This window comes from Oncorhynchus clarkii, chromosome 22 (genome assembly GCF_045791955.1).
Source record: "Oncorhynchus clarkii lewisi isolate Uvic-CL-2024 chromosome 22, UVic_Ocla_1.0, whole genome shotgun sequence".
NCBI lineage: Eukaryota > Metazoa > Chordata > Actinopteri > Salmoniformes > Salmonidae > Oncorhynchus > Oncorhynchus clarkii.
The window spans coordinates 11,586,531-11,604,986 of record NC_092168.1 but is presented as its reverse complement, the minus strand read 5'-3'; the positions used below and the strand labels follow the sequence as shown (position 1 = coordinate 11,604,986).

The window sequence follows — 18,456 nt, the reverse complement described above, 5'->3', positions numbered from 1 at the left end:
TCGGCGTTACTCTGGACCCTGATCTCTCTTTTGACGAACATATCAAAACTGTTTCAAGGACAGCTTTTTTCCATATACGTAACATTGCAAAAATCAGAAACTTTTGTCACTTCTAGGTTAGACTACTGCAATGCTCTACTTTCCGGCTACCTCGGATAAAGCACTAAATAAACTTCAGTTAGTGCTAAATAAGGCTGCTTGAATCCTGACTAGAACCAAAAAATTGGATCATATTACTCCAGTGCTAGCCTCCCTACACTGGCTTCCTGTCAAGGCAAGTGCTAATTTCAAGGTTTCACTGCTAACCTACAAAGCATTACATGGGCTTGCTCCTACCTATCTCTCTGATTTGGTCCTGCCGTACATACCTACACGTATGCTACGGTCACAAGACGCAGGCCTCCTAATTGTCCCTAGTATTTCTAAGCAAACAGCTGGAGGCAGGGCTTTCTCCTATAGAGCTCCATTTTTATGGAATGGTCTGCCTACCCATGTGAGAGACGCAAACTCGGTCTCAACCTTTAACTTTTTATGGCTGGAGGGGCAGTATTGAGTAGCTTGGATGAAAAGGTTGTAAACGGCCAGCTCCTCAGTCTCAGTTGCTAATATATGCATATTATTATTAGTATTGGATAGAAAACACTAAAGTTTCCAAAACTGTCAAAATATTGCAGGGGAAACCCTGAGGAAAATCAAAACAGGAAGTGGCTTCTATTTTGAAAACTCCATGTTCCATAGCCTCCCTTTGCTGGATTTAAAGGGATATGAACCAGATTCCTTTTCCTATCGCTTCCTCAAGGTGTCAGTCTTCAGACATAGTTTCAGGCTTTTATTTTGAAAAATGAGCCAGAACGAAAACATTGCATCAAGTGGTCACATGAGTTTTGCTCGCGCAACAAAGTTTGGATAGGTATTGCTTTTCCCTCTCCTACTGTGAAAGACATTTGCAGTTGATATATTATCGATTATATATTTTAAAAACAACCTGAGGATTGATTATAAAAAACGTTTGACATGTTTCTGTGGACATTATGGAAACCATTTGGAATTTGTCTGCGTTGTTGTGAACGCTCTTTCCTGTGGATTTCTGAACATAACGCGACAAACAAACAGAGGTATTTTGGGTATAAAAATAATCTTTATGGAACAAAAGGAACATTTGTTGTGTAACTGGGAGTCTCGTGAGTGAAAACATCTGAAGATCAAAGGTAGACGATTAATTTGATTGCTTTTATGATTTTCGTGACCAAGCTACCTGATACTAAGTGTACTTAATGTTTTGTCATGCGATCGATAAACTTACAAACGCTTGGATTGCTTTCGCTGTAAAGCATAATTTCAAAATCTGACACGACACGTGGATTAACAAAAGGCTAAGCTGTGTTTTCCTATATTGCACTTGTGATTTCATGAATATAAATATTTATAGTAATATTTATTGAATGTAGCGCTATGCTATTCAGCGGTTGTTGATGACACTTATCCCGTTAGTGGGATTGCAGCCATAACAAGTTAAGTCTTTACTGAAGACTTATCTCTTCAGTGGGTCATATGATTGAGTGTAGTCTGGCCCAGGAGTGTGAAGGTGAACGGAAAGGCTCTGGAGCAACGAACCGCCCTTGCTGTCTCTGCCTGGCCGGTTCCCCTCTTTCCACTGGGATTCTCTGCCTCTAACACTATTACAGGGGCTGAGTCACTGGCTTTACTGGTGCTCTTTCATGCCGTCCCAAGGAGGGGTGCGTCACTTGAGTGGGTTGAGTCACTGATGTGATCTTCCTGTCTGGGTTGGCTCCCCCCCTTGGGTTGTGCCGTGGCGGAGATCTTTGTGGGCTATACTCGGCCTCGTCTCAGGATGGTAAATTGGTGGTTGAAGATATCCCACTAGTGGTGTGAGGGCTGTGTTTTGGCAAAGTGGGTGGGGTTATTTCCTTTCTGTTTGGCCCCTCGGATGGGGCCACAGTGTCTCCTGACCCCTCCCGTCTCAGCCTCCAGTATTTATGCTGCAGTAGTTTGTGTCGGGGGGCTAGGGTCAGTTTGTTATATCTGGAGTAATTCTCCTGTCTTATCCGGTGTCCTGTGTGAATTTAAGTATGCTCTCTCTAATTCTCTCTCTCGATGGAAGACCTGAGCCCTAGGACCATGCCTCAGGACTACCTGGCTGTGCTGCTGCTCCAGGTTCAACTGTTCTGCCTGCGGCTATGGAATCCTGACCTGTTCACCGGACAGGTAGCACACCTGTCCCAGACCTATTATTTGACCATGCTGGTCATTTATGAACATTTGAACATCTTGGCCATGTTCTGTTATAATCTCCACCCGGCACTGCCAGAAGATGACTGGCCACCCCTCACAGCCTGGTTCATCTCTAGGTTTCTTCCTAGGTTTTGGCCTTTCTAGGGAGTTTTTCCTAGCCAACATGCTTCAACACCTGCATTGCTTGCTGTTTGGGGTGTATACTCTTGTTGGCTGGTCCTCGCTACATATTCGTCGCCAAACCCACTGGCTCCAGGTCAACTATAAGTCTTTGCTAGGTAAAGCCCCGCCTTCTCAGCTCACTGGTCACCATAGCAACACCCACCCATAGCATACGCTCCAGCAGGTATATTTTACTGGTCATCCCCAAAGCCAACACCTACTTTGGCCACCTTCCCTTCCAGTTCTCTCTAACTTTAAGCATCAGCTGTCAGAGCAGCTTACCAATCGCTGCAGCTGTACACATCCCATCTGTAAATAGCCAATCTGTAAATAGCCCATCTAAACAACTACCTACCTCATCCCCATATTTGTTTTTCTGCTCTTTTGCACACCAGTATTTCTACTTGCACATCCTCATCTGCACCTATATCACTCCAGTGTAAATTGCTAAAGTGTAATTACTTTGCCACTATTGGCCTATTTATTGCCTTACCTCCTTACTTCATTTGCACACACTGTATACATATTTTTCTATTGTGTTATTGACTGTACGTTTGTTTATCCCATGTGTAACTGTTGTTTTGGTCGCAGTTGTAAATGAGAACTTGTTCTCAACTGGCCTACCTGGTTAAATAAAAGGTTAAATAAAAAAATAAAAAAAACAGCTGTACATTTTGATGAAACATGTTGAAGCCCAAAAATTGCCAACCCTGGAAGCCTGTGTTTCAGACATAAGGAAGTGGATGGCGGCACATTTTCTTTACTTTTAAACTCAAACTCAGAGATGCTCCTTCTAGGTCTGCTGTCGGATATAACAATTAATCTCAAAGGTTGTACAGTTCTCAAATAAAACTGAAGGACCTCAGCGTTACTCTGGACCCTGATCTCTCTTTTGACGAACATATCAAAATTATTTAAAATATTATTTTCCGGCTTCGTAACATTGCAACAATCTGAAACTTTTCGCCCAAATGATGCAGAAAAACTCATCCATGCGTTTGTCACGTCAATATTATAATACTGCAATGCTCCTCTCTCCGCTACCCAGTCAGGGTAGTAAGTTAGTGGTCTGTTGATATCCCTTTGGTGATGTGGGGACTGTGCTTTGGCAAAGTGGGTGGGGTTATCTCCTGTCTGGGGGTAACTTTGGATGAGGCCACAGTTTTCCCCCAACCCCCCACCTCAGACTATTGCAGAATAGATATTGGAGACTATGTGCCAGGCAAGCTAGGTTGAGTCTGTCCTATCTGGTGCAATTCGCCTGTCTTACCTGGTGGCAGACATGATCTTAGGTATGCTCCCTCAAATTCTGCCATTTCGCTTATCTCTCCCATAGGACCTGAGCCCAACGAACATGCCTCAGGACTACCTGGCCTGACAACTCCGCTGTCCTCATCCCCAGTCCATCTGGTTTGCTGCTGATCCTGTTTCTGCTGTTCTGCCTGCACCTGTTCACCAGACGTGCTACCTTGTCCGGGACCTGCTGTTTCGACAACCTCTCTCTCTCTCGCTCTACTGCACCTGCTGCCTCGGCCTCTGAATGCTTAGTTATGAAAAGCCAACTGACATTCACTGCTGAGGTACTGACCTGTTGCACCCTTAAACACTGTGCTTATTATTTGACCCTGCTTTTACATCTTGAAGAACAATTTTGCCTTAATGGCCATGTACAGTGCATTCGGAAAGTATTCAGACCCCTTCCCCTTTTCCACATTTTGTTAAGTTATTCCATTTTACAAATGTATTGTTCTAATACGCCCACAAGCCTCAAGACTCGCCCGAAGTTCCGGTACCAGTTAAAAAATGAAGTAGACATGGAGATATTTTAGTTTAGTGCCTATGGGGATAAATACATGGTAAAATGTTTTTAAATAACGGTTTCCTTATCTTATGTTTAGGGTAGGGGTTAACGTTAGGTTTAGGGTAGTGACGTCCCAAGGATCCCGGATAACACTGACCCTAGCAAAACAGTCTTGTAGCCTCGCGTCTGCTTCATCAGACCAATTCCGTATTGATCGTGTCACTGGTACTTCCTGTTTGAGCTTTAGTTTGTAATCAGGAAGCAGGAGAATAGAGTTGTGGTCAGACATGGCCAAAGGGAGGACGAAGGAGGGCCTTGTGTGCGTTTCTGTGGCTAGAATAAAAGTGGTCTAAAGTCTGTGCCCCTAGTGGCACAGGAGACGTGTTGGTAAAAGTTAGGTAGAATGGTTTTAAGGTCTGCCCGCGTTAATGTCTCCGCCCACCAGAAACGCTGCCTCTGGTCTAGTGGTTTCTTGTTTGTTTTTGCCCCCATACAGTTTGTTGAGTGTCAGAGGTGTGGGGTTGTGGAGAGATGTAGACAGCCATGATAATTACAGATGAAAACTCTCTTGGTAGATAAAAGGGTCTGCAGCTTACCATGAGGTATTCTATATCAGGTGAGTAAAAGCTAGAGATTTCCTTCACACTGGAAGCAGTGCACCAGTTGTTTATGAAGAGGCACACTTCTTCCCCTTTGGACTTGCCCAAGGCTGCCTTCATCCGATCGTGCCGCTGCATGGAGAAACCACTGAGTTCTACGTACATAGTCATCCAGTCACGTTTCACTCAAGTCTCTCTGATATGAGCTTCTTCACGAGTCTCCTCCATCTTATTCTCGAGTGACTGGACATTTGCCAATAGTGTGCCAGTTGGTTTTCTCTTCATCTCAATCTCACCAGGATGCCGGCTCGTCTACTGTGTCCACGCCCTCTGTGTTTTGGTAGCCCATGAAACAAAGGAATGGGGTCCGGTATGAACAAGGGAACAGCGGAGTCAGAATTGTAGTCGGATTTGAAGTCAAAATCGAGATTAGTAACTGTCAATCTGATGTAAAGTAGTGTGTGTGTGTGGCGGTCATATGTGTTACAAGTATGAACGTTGACCAAAAAAAGTTAAAACCAACACAAAAAAGTTGATAAATAGCAAAGTTGGGTTGGAACTCTTAAGATGTCGCCCTTCTCTGTTGGCGCCATCTTTCCATCAGAGTCCATGCAACTTTAAAACACATGTAATCAGTTACTCCAACCCTGTGTGCTACTATTATGAGGCAAAACCCTTGCCTGTGAACAAATATTTGTGTTGATCCCATCGGAATCACATGAGACACAAAACGTAGGTTTCTCTATTGCATCAAGACGATATGGGTTAAGTACTTGCAGTGGCAGGTGACTCAAGACAATACAGTCGCCATGCATTAATCACTCAGTAATGAGGAAAAACATTGGCGAAAGGAAAGCAAATGTAATAGGGGCCGCACTGGCAAAGGATCAAATTTGGGTCAATAAGCAACAAGCCGCCACTCAGCTATTCTGTAGGATAGAACATAGCACAACTTAAGTTCTAAGAGACCTCGGAGACAACAACCACTGTGACCATTATAATACCAGCACTCATTTTCCTATGACCAGAAATGCGAGCAATATTACATTACTGTTAAAAATCTGATATTGCTACTACCGTTGGCAATCGCTCCATCCTGGCTACCTAGTCTCACATTCACACCCACCTGCTGGGATTGGCAACAAAAATACTTGGAAATTCTTCCCTCTCTAAAGGGCAGCCATTATCTTCACCTGCACACTGTGGTACAAACCCACTGTGAGAGCACAGTGCCTGGCAAAATGCCAAAGTCAACTAAGGTGACCCATACCGGCACTAAAAACAACCAGGATTTGGAGAAGGCCTTTTGCACTTTTCAACCGCAAGAAAGAATAAGGTCACACCAACTGAAGACAAGGGGGATGGGGAGTAGTTTGCTTTAGCTTTCACAGCCATTCAAGGTATTTGAGACTGTTCAGTATCATCTAACACCAAACACTATTAATAGTGAACATATACATATTACAATGCAGAGAAACTGTGTGGATGTCATATGAAAAACAGAAATATACCCGAAATATAAAGCTAATAAAAATGGTAAATCAAGTTGTCTGAATCTTGATGGGAATTTCCCCCCTCCATATTTAAAGCATTGATGGCAAGGGATTACGACTAATGATAATGGGATGGATTTATCATCGTTAACCCCCCAGAGGGAATGCGGTCCCAAGTCAGCACCTAGACAAGTTACTTGAAAATGTTGAACACTGAAAACCCACTTCCATACAAAGTAATGCGGAACCTTGAATAACTTTAAATATGTTGCATATGATGGAAGCATTTTGGGGGGAAATGTTATCTTTTTTCTCTCTCATCCACTGCTAAAATAATACTGACACAGCAACTCTGTCAGAAATAATTTACCATAATCCTGTAACTCCAGCTCTTATGTTTGACATTTCTAAATTACTTGTGAACTATGACATTAATGACATCCAATGAGCCCAACCTTTGTTAAATTGAATTGCACAATCCTTCAGACCTTTAAACAGCTTGAATCAAGGAATAATAAAAGGCCCATTTTCTAACAGAAGGAAATGGTGGGCTGTAAAATGCAGTTTTATGTACCAGCGAGAGAAGATGAAAGGATAGGACCAGGAAAACAAGAAAACAGTGAAGTCATCGAATAGGTAAAAAAATCAATTTAAAACAACAACCTTGAATCCTTTTTAACAAGTCAACAAACTTTCACTGGGTCCAACTGCATCACCAGGACCAGGGAAATGCTGACCAATATATTTTACAAAAAATGTTAATTGTATATTTCGTCTCTCCGTGTTTCAAAATGTTCTTTCAATTCGCATGAGGCTCAATGCATCTCCCCGGAGAAAGCATTCGAGCCAGTGAAACATCACCCCTCTGTCTGTATGTGTAGGCCATCGATCTGATGCTCTCTGGTCAAAAAGAGTATGGCATTATTGGTGCCGTAGCATTGAATGCAATGGAAGCCAGCAAGAATTTGGCCTCCCTTAATAATTAAAAAATAATAATAATAGCCAATCAGCATTCAGCTAAACTGAGTGAGCTCAACTGTGAATGGTCCTGGTATACCAAAAAAGTGTCAATAGATGCCAGTTTGGATTTTGCTTCCCTCCACTCCAGAAATTGTCAAGAAACTGAAGATCTCGTAGAACGCTGTGTCCGACTCCCTTCACAGAACAGCGCAAACTGTCTCTAACCAGAATAGAAAGAGGAGTGGGAGGCCCCGATGTCCTCTCGCTCAGTTGTACAAGTACATTAGTGTTTAGTTTGAGAAACAGACGCCTCACAAGTCCTCAACGGGCAGCTTCATTAAATAATACCCGCAAAACACCAGTCTCAGCGTCAAGAGTGAAGAGTCAAATCCGGGATGCTGGCCTTCTAGGCAGAGTTCCTCTGTCCAGTGTCTGTTCTTTTGCCCATCTTAATCTTTTATTTTTATTGGCCAGTCTGAAATATGGCTTTTTCTTTGCAACTCTGCCTAGAAGGCCAGCATTCCGAAGACAACTCTTCACTGTTGGCGTTAAGACTGGTGTTTTGCGGGTACTATTTAATGAAGCTGCCAGTTGAGGACTTGTGAGGCGTCTGTTTCTCAAACGAGACACTAATGTACTTGTCCTCTTGCTCAGTTGTGCACCGGGGCCTCCCGCTCTTTCTATTCTGGTTAGAGCCAGTTTACACTGTTCTGTGAAGAGGGGGGAAAAAGTTGTAATAGTCATTTACAACAGTAACAATGTAACATTGTATTTCTCATCAATTTGATGTTATTTTAATTGACAATTTTTTTTGCTTTCTTTCAAAAACAAGGACATTTCTAAGTGACCCTTTTGAATGGTAGTGTATATAGTCTTAATTCATTCCTACTTAGATGTGTGTGTATTGTGTATATATGTTGAGTCATTTGTTCGATACTACTTAGATATTACTGCACTGTGGGAGCTAGAAGCACAAGCATTTCACTACAACAGCAACATCTGCTAATCACACGTATCCCCCCCAAAATGTATTTAATTTATCTGGCGAGTTTCTCCCATTCTTCTCTACAGAACCTCTCAAGCTATGTCAGGTTGGATGGGAAGCGTCGCTGCACAGCTATTTTCAGGTCTCTCCAGAGATGTTCGATCGGGTTTAAGTCTGAGCACTGGCTGGGCCACTCAAGGACATTCAGCCACTCCTGCGTCGTCTTGGCTGTGTGCTTAGGGCAATTGTCCTGTTGGAAGGTGAACCTTTACCCTAGTCGGAGGTCCTGAGCGTGCTCTGAAGCAGGTTTTCATCAAGGATCTCTCTGTACTTTGGTCAGGATCGAGGGAAAGATTAAGAGAGCAGTCTCCCAGTCCCTGAAAAACATCCCCACAGAATGACGCTGTCACCACCATGCTTCAACGTAGGGATCGAGCCAGGTTTCCTCCAGACTTGGCATTCAGGCTTTGGCAGAAAATCTCATTTTTCCTGGTCAGAGTCCTTCAGGTGCCTTTCGGCAAACGCCAAGTGAGCTGTCATGTGCCTTTTACTGAGGAGTAGCTTACGTCTGGCCACTCTACCATAAAGACCTGATTGGTGGAGTGCTGCAGAGATGGTTGTCCTTCTGGAAGGTTCTCCCATCTCCACAGAGGAACTGTGGAGCTCTGTCAGACTGACCTTTCTCCCCCGATTGCTCAGTTTGGCCAGGTGGCCAGCTCTAGGAAGCGTCTTAGTGGTTCCAAAAATCTTCCATTTAAGAATGATGGAGGCCACTGTGTTCTTGGGGACCTTCAATACTGCAGACATTTTTTGGTACCCTTTCCCAGATCTGTGCCGACACAATACTGTCTCGGAGCTCTATAGACAATTCCTTCCTTGTGGCTTGGTTTTTGCCCTGACATTCTCCGTCAACTGTGGGACCTGACAAAAAATCCCTGTCTTAGGTCAGTTAGGATCACCACCTCATTTTAAGAATGTGAAATGTCAGAATAATAGTGGAGAGAAGGATTTATTTCAGCTTTTCTTTTTTCATCACATTTCCAGTGGGTCAGAAGTTTACATATACTCAATTAGTATTTGGTAGCATTGCCTTTAAATTGGGTCGAATGTTTCAGGTAGCCTTCCACAAGCTTCCCAAAAATTGGGTGTTTTTTGGCCATTCCTCCTGACAGAACTGGTGTAGGTTTGTAGAGTCAGGTTTGTAGGCCTCTTTGCTTGCAAAAGTTTTCAGTTCTGCCCACAAATTTTCTATAGGATTGAGGTCAGGGCTTTGTGATGGCCACTCCAATACATTGACTTTGTTGTCCTTAAGCCATTTTGCCACAACTTTGGAAGTATGCTTGGGGTCATGGTCCATTGTCCAAGAGCCATTTGCGACGAGATGTTGCTTCAATATATCAACAATTTTCCTGCCTCATGATGCCATCTATTCTGTGAAGTGCACCAGTCCCGCCTGCAGCAAAGCACCCTCACAACATGCTGCTGCCACCCCTGTGCTTCACGATTGGGATGGTGTTCTTCGGCTTGCAAGCATCTCCGTTTTTCCTTCAAACATAACGATGGTCATTATGGCCAAACAGCTCTATTTTTGTTTCATCAGACCAGAGGACAATTCTCCAAAAAGTATGATCTTTGTCCCCATGTGCAGTTGCGAACCGTAGTCCGGCTTTTATATGGCAGTTTTGGTGCAGTGGCTTCTTCCTTGCTGAGCGGCCTTTCAAGTCATGTCGATATAGGACTCGTTTTACTGTGGATATAGATACTTTTGAACCTGCTTCCTCCAGCATCTTCAGAAGGTCTTTTGCTGTTGTTCTGGGATTGATTTGCACTTTTTGCATCAAAGTACGTTCATGTCTTGGAGACAGAATGCGTCTCCTTCCTGAGCGGTATGACGTCTCCGTGGTCCCATGGTGTTTATACTTGCGTATTATTGTTTGAACAGATGAACGTGGTACCTTCATGCGTTTGGTATTTGCTCCCAAGGATGAACCAGACTGAACCAGGTCTACAGTCTTTTTTTCTAAGGTCTTGGCTGATTTCTTTTGATTTCCCCATGATGTCAAGCAAAGAGGCACTGAGTTTGAAGGTAGGCCTTGAAATACATCTACAGGTACACCTCCAATTGACTCAAATTATGTCAATTAGCCTATCAGAAGCTTCTAAAGCCATAATTTTCTGTCATTTCCAAGCTGTTTAAAGGCACCGTCAACTTAGTGTATGTAAACGTCTGACCCACTGGAATTGTGAAACAGTGAAGAGTTAAGAATTGTTGGAAAAATTACTTGTCATGCACAAAGTAAATGTTCCTAATCGACTTGCCAAAACTATAGTTTGTTAACAAGAAATTTGTGGAGTGGTTGAAAAACGAGTTAATGACTCCAACCTACGTGTATGTAAACTTCCGACTTCAACTTTGGACAGGTGTGTGCCTTTCCAAATCATGTCCAATCAATTGAATTTACCACAGGTGGACTCCAATCAAGTTGTAGAAACATCAAGGATGACCAATGGAAACAGTATACACCGGAGTTCAATTTCAAGACAAAAAAAATCTAAAAACATGTTTTTCGCTTTGTCATTATTGGGTATTGTTGGAAGATTGATGTGGATTTTTTTTAATTTAATACGTTTTAGAATAAGGCTGTAACGTAACAAAATGTGGAAAAAGTAAAGGGGTCTGAATATTTTCAGAATGCACTGAAAATTCATACATTGTGCCCCTGGCCTGAGAGGAAGGAAGTTCAATATGGAGCTAGATGTAGAAGGCTAATGTTGAAGAAGGCTAGCTAATGTTAATGAAGTTAGGCTAGCGAGCAAGCATTTTAGCCAGGTAGCCTAGGATATCAAAAAATAAAAGTGTGTATTGTATGACAGTTATATACCTTTTCATCAACATGAAAGAGAGGATGGCATTGGCGTTTCTCTACTAGTAGGGTGAGTCAACATGTTTTAACTTGCACACACACTGAGAAATCAGAACCATGGTCAGCTATATAATATTTAGCTTACATTATTTGGAATAAATTGTGTTTTGTATCTTTTAGTTGTCACTGTATTTAGATTAAGCATAGGCGATTTGATAATGTTGAAGTTGAAATGGTGCTGGAATAGTGGAGGCAGCTCCTGTTTTCTTTGCAAATAGTTGCTTAGTCGTCTAAAATGTCAGAAAAATGTACTTGCTTGACCATGCTGTAGGTAATTTAACTGTTTGTTACATGCAATATGCTTTGTGGACTTCACTGGACAGAGATTTCTCTCAGGTTGTGATGAAACAAAGGTGTGGTTGAATTTCTTCTGCCACGGTCTTCTTATTGTCTCAGCCTTAGGCCTATATATCACGGTCACAAGGCATATGAACTAACAGGTTACAGCACACACACAACGCAATTATCACAACACAAGGTTGTAATATGTAATTTATTTCCTGGCTTGTCTTCCCCAATGATTTTAGCCACACACCGCTAATGCAAGCAACAGGTGTCCCTCAGGGCTCAGTGCTGGGTCCCCTGTATTGTTGTGAATGTTTTACATTTGTCTTTTTCAACTCAAGATGACATGTTCTACTTGTTGTAACTAGGGGGCACTAATTTCATTTTTGGAAAAATAACATTCCCAAAGTAAACGGGCTATTTTGTCAGGACAAGATGCTAGAATATGCATATAATTGACAGCTTAGGATAGAAAACACTAAAGTTTCCAAAACTGTAAAAATATTGTCTGTGAGTATAACAGAACTGATATTGCAGGCGAAAGCCTGAGAAAAATCCAATCAGGAAGTGATGTTTTGAAAGCTCTGCGTTCCGATGCGTCCCTATTGAGCAGTGAATGGGCTATCAACCAGATTCCTTTTTCTACGTATTCCCCAAGGTGTCTACAGCATAGTTTCACGCCTTTATGTTGAAGAATGAGCGTAAGCGACTGACTACATTGCGTAAGTGTCCGGCTGAGGGCTCTCAGAGTAATTATTGCGTAATAGACAGAGGTAGCTATTTTTCCTCCCGGTCTTACTGAAAATACAGCTGTCGCGGTGGATATATTATCGAATAGATATTTGAAAAACACCTTGAGGATTGATTATAAACTACGATTGCCATGTTTCTGTCGATATTGTGGAGCTAATTTGGAATATTTTTCGGCGTTGTCGTGACTGCAATATCCGGTCGAATTCTCAGCCAAACGTGAAGAACTAACGGAGTTATTTCGGCTACAAAAATAATATTTTTGGAAAAAAGGAACATTTGCTATCTAACTGGGAGTCTCGTGAGTGAAAACATCTGAAGCTCATCAAAGGTAAACAATTTAATTTGATTGCTTTTCTGATTCGTGACCAGGTTGCCTGCTGCTAGCTAGGCATAATGATAAACTTACACAAATGTTTGTCTTGCTTTGGCTGTAAAGCATAATTTCAAAATCTGAGATGACAGGGTGATTAACAAAAGGCTAAGCTGTGTTTCACTATAATTTCATGAATATTAATATTTTCTAGAAAATATTTGTTGTCTGTTTTTTGTCCGTTGCGTTATGCTAATTACTGTAGTTGATGACAAAGCTCCCGGATCCGGGATGGGTAGTTACAAGAAGTTAAATTTGGCTATTTGTCAACTAACCAACCAATGATGAAAATCTATTTAATTCATATTCTACCCTACCTGGAGTGAGTGTGATTTGAAATCCGTTGGCCACAAGCCTGGGATCAGAGAAGATGGCCATTCCTCTCAGCTCAGGACTTCCCTTCTCCATTGTACAGAGAGACTGAGTATACTCAGCACCCCCTAGGATACTAAAAAAAGACAAGCACATATTGCATTAACAAAGGACAACAAATCTATACCTGGTACCACATGGGACAATGATCCAAAAAGTAATCATGTACACTGTACAAAAATATAAATGCAACATGTAAAGTGTTGGTCCCATGTTTCAGGAGCTGGAACAAAAGATCCCAAAAATGTTTCATACGCACAGAATGCTTATTTTGCTAAAATTTGGTGCACAAATTTGTTTACATCCCTGTTAGTGAGCATTTATCCTTTACCAAGATAACCTTGTGCTGGGGACAATACAAATCTACAAACAAATGTGCAGTTCTGTCACAACACAATTCCACAGATGTCTTAAGTTGAGGGAGCATGCAATTGGCATGCTGACTGCAGGAATGTCCACCAGAGCTGTTGCCAGATAATTGAATGTTAATTTCTCTACCATAAGCCAATGTCTCTTCAGAGAATTTGGAAGTACATCCAACCAACCTCACAACATGTGTAACCATGCCAGCCCACACCCGGGCTCTCTTCACCTGCAGGATGCTGAGAAGTATTTCTGTCTGTAATGAAGCCCTTTTGTGGGGGAAAACTCATTCTGATTGGCTGAGCCTAGCTCCCCAGTGGTGTGACTGGCTCCCAAGTGGGTGGGCCAGTGCCCTTCCAGGCCATGCCCCTGCCCAGTCATGTTTAATTCATAGATTAGGACATTATTCATTTATTTCAATTGACTGATTTCCTTACATGAACTGTAACTCAGTCAAATCTTTGAAATTGTTGCATGTTGCGTTTATATTTTTTGTTCAGTATAATTATAAAATTACAATTCTACCCAGTAATTTATAAGTACTGTATAGCAGGTACCAGATAATACCAGATAGTGTTACATAATGACTAGATTATATAATGCTTTATGAAATCACTGAATTTATGAGCGAAGAACAAGATTGGGTCAATGTTCACATTTCACTGTTGGGTAACGTATCACTCAGATTTCTCACCTATCTGTTAACTGTATCGGGTTCTGCAGGCTCGCTGCTGGAAGTATATTATTCTCCAGAAGTCTCTTAAACAGCAAGGCCTCCTCCACTCGAAATGGATTTAACAACATGAGCTTTCTACCACATAAAACGACCCAGGCGCTTTGAGAGGCCAAGCGGTTTACAAGCCGGAGGCCCTGAGGTCTTGGGTTGCTCTGGAACGAGAGGCGATGAAGCCGCTGCCTGAGGGTAACCACACTGAATGGTAGTGGTTGTGAGGGCTTTGGCCCAGGGCTCCTCTTTTTCCGGGGCTGGGAAAAGAAGAGCTGGTCTAGGACCGGCTGGTTAGAAGGCAGGACCTTGCGTTTCTGGCCCTGGGGCCGACTCAGCGGGGAGACCAGACAGAGCCTCGTCTCGGGCTCTCTCACATCTCGATCAGAGGCCAGCTTGGTCTGGAGGTCATAGCGTTCCAGGTGTTTCTTTGCTTTATCCTCATACCTGCAAGGACCAGAAACCAATTAATATACCATTTCTTAATTTGCTTATCATCTCCAACATAACACGAAGGTATCTCACTCAAGGTCTCTAAGAATGTAGCAACAGACCTGGACATAATTGCATTTTAGTGGTTTATTTGAAAACGCCAACTTTTCAAATACTCGAGGTAGTCGAATATAGTTGATAGTGTTTCAACTAAAACTATTTTGACATTCAAATACAGATCTAAGAAAAACAATTTAGTATTTTGAATAACTCTCAGAAAACCAAATAATATTTGGAGGTATTTGAATATATGCAAGTTATTTGAAAACAAAAAATATATATTTTATGGCTGCCAAATATTTGATGAAGAACCAAAAACTACAACAGTTTAATTAGTCTAAATACTGCATATTATCATAAGCACATGGTTTGGAGGGCTCTTCGAGATGATTCTTAGTATACCCATATCGACGGGTTGGCAGACAGAATCACGAAAATGAAGCAAGCGCATCAATGTGGCCGGAAGGCGTGGGTTATGATTCTTAACTGACAGATGGCTAGCAACAATGACAAGAAGCTGCCATTGAGACGGTCTGGCTTTGAGGTCTTGATTGATGTCATGTCTATGCTAATATTGCTAAAATTAGCTAGCTACCTAAGCAACAACTCTACCCTTACTAAAAAAGATTGCAGTTAGGGTGCAGTATAATTGCAGTATGCTGCATCCAAAATAACAATATTTTTTACTGCAGTAATTTTGCAGTACACTGCAGTTATTCTACAAATACTTGGAGACTAAATATAGTTTACATGTTATCAACAGTCTTTGACAACCCAGTCTATTTTGACCCACAGTTGCACACGTGTCAGCTCTGTTGATAAACAATCAACTGTCTATAGCCTAGACTTAAATACGAGGGACATGGAATACATTTTCATAATGTATGAGGCATAAGGTAATAAACACTTGACATCAAGTTCTTATGCATGTGTAGTAACGGTGATTACAATAGCAACATTTCCTGACATAGTACTTTGCTTTATAATGCATAATATAAGCGGAACAAGGAACAGAACCTATTCCTCGTGTACAGTAGGTAACTCTCAGCTCATTGCTATGCAATTATGAAAGTATTATGCAACAACTTGCTAATAAAATATTGCTCCAGAAGTCATTTTATTACAAGAACTGTTTAATGTTAAGTGTTACCGAGAATGCTAACAGTAACAAAATATGGCTGAAGTGTCAAAAGGAAATCTCAAAACTGCCTTCTTGAATCAACTACATCCAAGGTATGTGGAAAATGTTAGTTTGTATTCTGAGGAGAGTATCCCTTTAAAAAAGATGACAGATGACAAGAAAGACGACAAGAACACTTACCCTCAGATGGACAGAGGATCGAAGTTGTTTTCGCTAAGCATCCAATGTGCTGTTTGCAAATGGCTTTGAATTACTCTGCAGTATTTTTAGGTATCAAAGAAATTGTTTGCGGTATGTTGAAAGAGTCATAACTTATTTATACTTAATCTTACAGAATATCATTGGTTTGAACTGATTATGTATACCTTGGGCTATAGACAGTCAGGAGAATGGACATATACAAAATGTTCAGATAGAAATGTATTGTGTTCATCAAATATGACTGTCAGGAGATTGTGTGTGCTCTATTCATTCCATCTTCAACATGCAGTTCCAGATTTGTATACATTTTTATTTAACTAGGCATGTCAGTTAAGAACAAATTCTTATTTACAATGACGGCCTAACCCAGGCCAAACCTGGATGACGCTGGACCAATTGTGCGCCGCCCTATGGGACTCCCAATCACGGCCGAATGTGATACAGCCTGGATTTGACCCAGGGACTGTAGTGACGCCGTTTGCACTGAGATGTTGCGCCACTCGGGGTCCTGATAAAGATACAGTCCTGCCTTTAGTTGAAGGTAGCAAATCTAATAGTTTCAGAAAAGTAGTTTCTCAGCTCTGTATTCAAGTAATCTTTGGGGATCTGTATTCAAATTAAGTTAAAGTTAAAACTATAGTTATCCCAGATCTGGTCAGCAATCACATTCAGGATTCCTCCTACGTCACCTCACTAGACGCAGCAAAAAGTTGCACTGGGTTATAAACCATCTTTAAGATGTTAAAATGAGTACTGCACTCAAAAATGCTTATTCCTAAGACTTTTTTTGTTGTTCAAATCAGTGAGAAAGTGCTTTTTAAAAACACTAATATACCCTTTAAAATTGTCAATCTGAGAATTCAGTAACTATCTACAAATTTGAGCAAGCTCAGAAAGTCAGTTATTGTAAGCTACTGTGCATTATACACCGGGTGGATCTAATCCTTAATGCTGATTGGTTAAAACCACATTCCAGCCAGTGTCTATTCCACAAGTTACCACTGTCTAAATCTTAAAATGCCAATTTACTCTGTTCCATCTGACTGCGCAATTTACTGTCTCATCAGCCCAGCCAATTTATAAACCGGATCTCCACTGTAAAAAGCATCTAGATATTATCTCACATTTCTTTTAGACTAACAGCAGAGATTTGCATAAACCTTGCGGTCTGTCTCGCCGACATTTGCAACATCGTTTCAATATTCAAATTCGATCTCCAGCTGTCCTATAGTAATGAATGGGAGTCGGGACAATACATTATTGGCAGGCAGGCAGGCAGCATTTCTCTGTTAGTTGAAATCATGAATCAGCTGGCATCATTTATATGGATATATATAAAGAAATGTCAATAAAAAAAAGATCAAACGAAATTAAGTGCAGCTAGTTTGCAGTCTTTCCAGCTTTAGTTTGAAGTGATTGCGTTAGCTGTGTTGTAACCCTCTGAACAACAGTGTCCTGACAATTGAGCACATTTTGCCACTATGCCATGATTCCAAATAAATGTCACTAGAAAACAGCTTAAACAAATGCAAATTTGTGTCGGGACTATATCTTGTGGAAGGATGAAATAGTATGAATAAATTAATCAAAATAAAGTTTAATCAAAATATGTCAATCATTATTTGAATATGTTGTATTAAAGATATAATGCCCTCAAAGTGGGTGTATGTATATATATATATATATATATATATATATATATATATATATATATATATATATATATATATATATATATATATATATATATAACACACACACACACACACACACACACACATGTAACTTGTTTCAGGAAACTAGGCTTATGTCGCGCGTCAACAATGTTGCTCTCCACTTTCTGGAACACCGAGTTGAGATCAGTGGAATGCGCAGTTGAATTAAAGTATGATAGATAAGGAGGGAGAAAATTCTGGCGTTTGATTGCAATTATGCAGAGGGAGTCGAAAAGAGAACACACAAAAAAAGGCTATTGTATAAAATACGTGTCTCCAGATTACATCTTCAAACTAAGGGCAACCTTGGCATCCGTGACAAAGGGAGAAGATAGTCTTGCCAGCTACATTTTCAGATATTAAACTATTCTAATTTTGTCAGAAAAGAACTTCAAGTTAGCTGGATCGCTAGCTAACGTTACAAATAATAATACTACACAGATCATAAATCTCAGTGCCATTTGCATTGCTAGTTATAGCCTAATGTTAGCTAGCTAACATTGAACCTGGTTGGTTAGCTACCTGCAGCTTCATGCAGGGTAGTAACATTATGAGTTGGGATTATGGTTCATTGTTTAACTAGTTACATGTTTAAACAAAAAAGACTCCACTATGCAAGTAACCATTTCAATGGAATGTTCATGATGTCACTGCGACAACTGGATATCTACCCCAAATTCAGAGCACTCATCTGAGAGTGCCAGAGTGCAGAATAACTGACAAATTTATGAACGCTCAGCACCCGTTGAATATGGCCACTGTCAGTAACTGTTGGCAAAAAAGCGCAATTCAGTTGTTGCCAGCAGCACAGTTTGTCACCAACGCTCTGGATAACATAAAAATAGCCTAACCAGCTCTGAGAG

At 41.2% G+C, this 18,456-nt stretch overlaps 1 protein-coding gene across 3 annotated transcripts in view; it reads right to left on the bottom strand.

The window, feature by feature from the left end:
• The window catches only part of LOC139380381 (PMS1 homolog 1, mismatch repair system component), a 65,601-nt gene that overhangs the window by 12,188 nt on the left and 34,957 nt on the right, over positions 1–18,456 (bottom strand). For all 3 annotated transcript variants that reach the window (XM_071123011.1, XM_071123012.1, XM_071123013.1), the window contains 2 exons: positions 14,015–14,491; positions 12,903–13,033 (listed from right to left, as the gene is read on the bottom strand). In XM_071123011.1, the coding sequence (XP_070979112.1) occupies positions 12,903–13,033; positions 14,015–14,491 (608 nt within the window). The remainder of the gene's footprint in view (positions 1–12,902; positions 13,034–14,014; positions 14,492–18,456) is intronic.